We start from the raw sequence: 4,401 nt of genomic DNA on the forward strand, positions 1-4,401 counted from the left end.
TTGGGGGGTGGTGGGGTGGGGTCGGGATGCCAGGGAGAGAGGGCGTGGGAACGCAGCCTACCTGGTCCTGGCGACTGGGTCCCACCTGGCATCTAGGTCCCACCTGGCATCTAGGTCCCACCTGGCATCTAGGACTCACCTGGCGACTGGGTCCCACCTGGCGTCTGGGTCCCACCTGGCATCTGGGTCCCACCTGGCGACTAGGTCCCATCTGGTGTCTAGGTCCCACCTGGTGACTGGGTCCCACCTGGCGTCTAGGTCCCACCTGGCGACTAGGTCCTACTCACCTGGCGACTAGGTCCTACCTGGCGACTAGGTCCTACCTGGGATCTAGGTCCCACCTGGCGTCTGGGACTCACCTGGCGCCTGGGTCCCACCTGGCGTCTGGGTCCCACCTGGCATCTGGGTCCCATCTGGCATCTTGGTCCCACCTGGCATCTTGGTCCCATCTGGCATCTAGGACTAACCTGGCGACTGGGTCCCACCTGGCGTCTGGGTCCCACCTGGCATCTGGGTCCCACCTGGCGACTAGGTCCCATCTGGTGTCTAGGTCCCACCTGGTGACTGGGTCCCACCTGGCGTCTAGGTCCCACCTGGCGACTAGGTCCTACACGGTGACTAGGACCCACCTGGCGTGTGACACACCTGCCCGCCTTGCCCCATCAGCTGGTGTCGCCGGATCTGGGTGGCGATCCTTAACTGCGCCTCCTCCTGCTGTTTGCCTTTGGCTACCTCTCTGCAGCTGTTCTCTGGCCCGGCCAGTGCTCATCCTCCGCTGCGACTGGTTGGAGGTCATTCCCTGTGAATTTCCTTGTTGTTATGTGGGAGGCACAGGGAATGAACTGGTGTTCGCTTTCAGGAGGGCAGTAGTTGGTGATTTGGTGCTTATTTAGGTATTGGTTCTTGGGATTTGCAGAAGAGGGATGCCTCACGTTCTTTAGAAAATCAGTAGGCCTTTAGACTCAGTCTGACGAACCTGCCAGCTGAATGGCTTGCTCTTGAGTAGATGCTCTAAACTTAGAAGAGGTGTGTCAGCCGAAACCGGTTTGGCTCAGTGGATAGAGCGTCGGCCTGCGGACTAAAGGGTCCCAGGTTCGATTCTGGTCAAAGGCATGTACCTGGGTTGCGGGCACATCCCTAATGGGAGATGTGCAGGAGGCAGCTCATCAACGTTTCTCTCTCATCGATGTTTCTAACTCTCTATCTCTTTCCTTTCCTCTCTGTAAAAAATCAATAAAAATAAAAAAAAGTTTTTAAAAAAAGAGGTGTGTTAAAATGTAATTTTAAAGGAAAAGTGGTACAAGTGGGCAAAAGACACACAACAAAACAAAACAGAAAACCATAGAGCTGTGACCGTATGCCGGAGAATAGCTTTTCATATCTTGCACAGAATTTTGGAAAGAGTCCTTTCGAAGGAATCTTTGAGATCCAGACACCTTCCCAGATGCATGTTACAGGTAAGAAAACGGAAGCCCTGAGAATCAGCCCTGAGAATCCTCTGCATTTGCTCAAGGTCCCATAGTTTTGCATTCTTAGTTCACTGGTGACTTTTTCTCCGTAAACAAGTTGCTTCTAGGATTGACTTTTGTAGAATTTGATTTGCAAGTCCTTACTAGAGTCACATTTAGCTGTCAGTTGCTCTGGCAGTTTTGTTGTCATACTACTGGACATTTTTATTTAGGCTTTTTACTCTTCCCAGACTTTCTTTACCTGCAAATACTCTCTTAGATATCTTTACTTCTTATTCTGTGGAAACATTGTTGTTGTTTTTTTCTTTTATTAAGTGATCACCTTTTATATTTTATATTAAAAAAAAGAAGTGAACTCACATTCTGGTAATTGTCATCCATTTTTATTTACTCAAAAGTTATGAAGTTTGAAAGGAAAGAAAATAATATATTGTAAATTAATATTGTAATACATCTGTCTGCTATGAGTAAGTCACATATAAGAAAGCTCCTTTGCTTTTTCCACGTTGTCATAGATCAAGGTTGTTAAATAAAATGTGGCAGAAAAGATTAGGGTTAAAAAAAAAAAAAGACTGCTTACACAGCATGCTGCCCTGTGACACTAATTTCCTTCAGTGAAATGAGTCTGTTCCAAGATGACTTATGTAGAGCTATCATAGAGTAGTGGAGTGTCTTCCTACTTTTTTTAAGATTGGTTGATTGGGAATTGGCACATAGTTGGTTTTCAATAAGTGTTTATTAATGGAATTAGATGAGAACATTCATTAACCCCGATTTTTGATTCCTCCTTTCAGTGTTTAAAGTATATCACAGGTGTGATGAGGCAGAATATTTAATTCCCAATTAACTTTTTTTTTTACATCTTTTCTGTATATTACTATGTGTTTTCTAACATTTTAACACATTGTGTACCGCATAGAAATCTCTAAGACATATGCCAGGGACTGCACGTTGTTGGGCAAACTGCACGTTATTTAAATCCTCATAATGCACTTTAGGTGTTTTTCAATAATTATGACATTTTTATTTACAAAAACAAACAATTAAAGTTCCTAGTACTTTTTTAACGTATGGTATTGCGTAAAACATTTTCCTCTATGAAGAGGGACCAAACAAAATTTACATAAGTATCTAGATTCGCCCCTTTTTCCATGGGTGTGAAAAATGAGAACACTCATGAGTGGTCCTTAACAGATGGCGCGCGAAACACGAGAAAACTCCTGAGCGGTACGAAATATGTTAATAACAAATATTATATTGGCTGTTCTATTTTTGATAGAGCTCATATTTTGTTTAGATATTTAGAACATCATTAGCATTGGAATAATAGTTTATAATGTTTTTCTAAAATAAAATAACACTTGTGCTACTACTAACACTAGCTGTTCTCTAGGTAAAAACTGATCAGTTTTATGGTGCCCTGAGATTTTTTTATTTTTATTTTTTTATTAATCCTCATCCAAGGATATTTTTCCATTGATTCTTAGAGAGAGTGATAGGGAGGGGGAGAGACAGAGAGAGAGAATCATCAATGTGGAGAGAGGCATCTATTGGTTGGGGCCAAGCCTGCAACTGAGCTACAAGCCAAGCTGGCAAATCTTCAGGTGCCTGGAGACTTTTAAGTGTAACTTTTTGAGAAGATACTTAACCACAATAAACAAAAAAGTAGTACTTATCTCCTCAAGTGATACATGCAAGGTTTATGGGAGCCATATTGAAGGATTTGTGGTTGAAAAAAAGTAACTTGTAGTTCAATTAAATAAAATCTTGGTGTTGAGTAGAGGCTTGGTGCATGAAATTTGTGCACTGGGGGGGGGGTGCATCCCTCAGCCTGGCCTGTGCCCTCTCACAGTCTGGGAGCCCCGCGATCGATGGCCCCAAAGAGGTAGTCCCCGTCCACCCAGCCAGGGCTCCGCGATGGATTGCCCTGCAGAGGGAGGCCCCGCCCATCTGCCGCAGCCTGCTGGTTGGTGGCCTGGGCCTCCCTCTGCAGGGTGATCATGGGGAGATGGCCAGGCCCCTGACCAATTGCATTGCACTCACCTTGGCTGGCCTGGCGCCAGTGGGTGTCATAGTGTGGTCGTCCAGATGGTCGTTCTGCTGTTTGGTAGTTTGGTCGATTTGCATATTACGCTTTTATTATTATAGACTAGCGGCCCGGTGCACGAAAGTCATGCGGTGGTACGGTTTCTAGGCCTATCCTGTGATTAGGGCCATCATCCCCTGCTCCCAGCAGCCAGCCCTGCCCCCTGCTGCCACCCACCCCGGTTCCCAGTTTGCCATTGGGCAATCGGAACCTGACGGCGGCGGGGCGAGGGACCGAGAGGTTGGCTGGTCCCGCCCGCTTGTGACCCTGTTCCCACTGTGGGTCGCCCTCTGTGTGTGGGGTGACCGGGGGGGCACGGGCCTTGACCTGGCGCTGCCTGCATCCCCCACCATTCACCCCCGATTTCCCATTTGCCATTGGGGGATTGGAGCCTGTGGGCCAGGGATAGGGACCAAGAGGTAGTCAGTGCACCTCATAGTGACTGCTCGAGCGGTCATTCTGGTCGTTCTGCCGTTATGGTCGCTGGGCTTTTATTATATAGGATAACCACAATGCTTACAATATGAGCGCTTTTCCTCTCCTCTAGTATAACTTTGGATTTTTATTAACAATTGAAGTTAATCATAATGGTATTGCATCTTGTATTTTAACCATGAATTTTTTTATAGGATTTCTATAATTGGCCTGATGAATCCTTTGATGAAATGGACAGTACACTAGCTGTGCAGCAGGTAATAACAATAGTTTCTTTTGCAACACCAATAAACTAAGCAGTTGACCTTCCTTGAGATAGTTAAGTATTCCTATGTCTTTTAGCACAAACCAGAATCTGTGGAATTAATGGATGGCCATTTAAAACTTTTGTCAACCTTCATTTTGTTTTAA

General features: G+C 45.7%; 1 protein-coding gene across 1 annotated transcript in view; it reads left to right on the plus strand.

Annotated features, from left to right (window-relative positions):
• Positions 1 to 4,149: 4,149 nt before the first annotated feature.
• The window catches only part of MOB4 (MOB family member 4, phocein), a 15,192-nt gene continuing 14,940 nt past the window's right edge, over positions 4,150 to 4,401 (plus strand). Inside the window, exon 1 of the mRNA XM_006767084.2 lies at positions 4,150 to 4,247. Within this exon, the coding sequence (XP_006767147.1) occupies positions 4,221 to 4,247 (27 nt within the window). The 5' untranslated portion in view covers positions 4,150 to 4,220. The remainder of the gene's footprint in view (positions 4,248 to 4,401) is intronic.

Source organism: Myotis davidii, unplaced genomic scaffold (assembly GCF_000327345.1).
Source record: "Myotis davidii unplaced genomic scaffold, ASM32734v1 scaffold221, whole genome shotgun sequence".
NCBI classification, from domain to species: Eukaryota; Metazoa; Chordata; class Mammalia; order Chiroptera; family Vespertilionidae; genus Myotis; species Myotis davidii.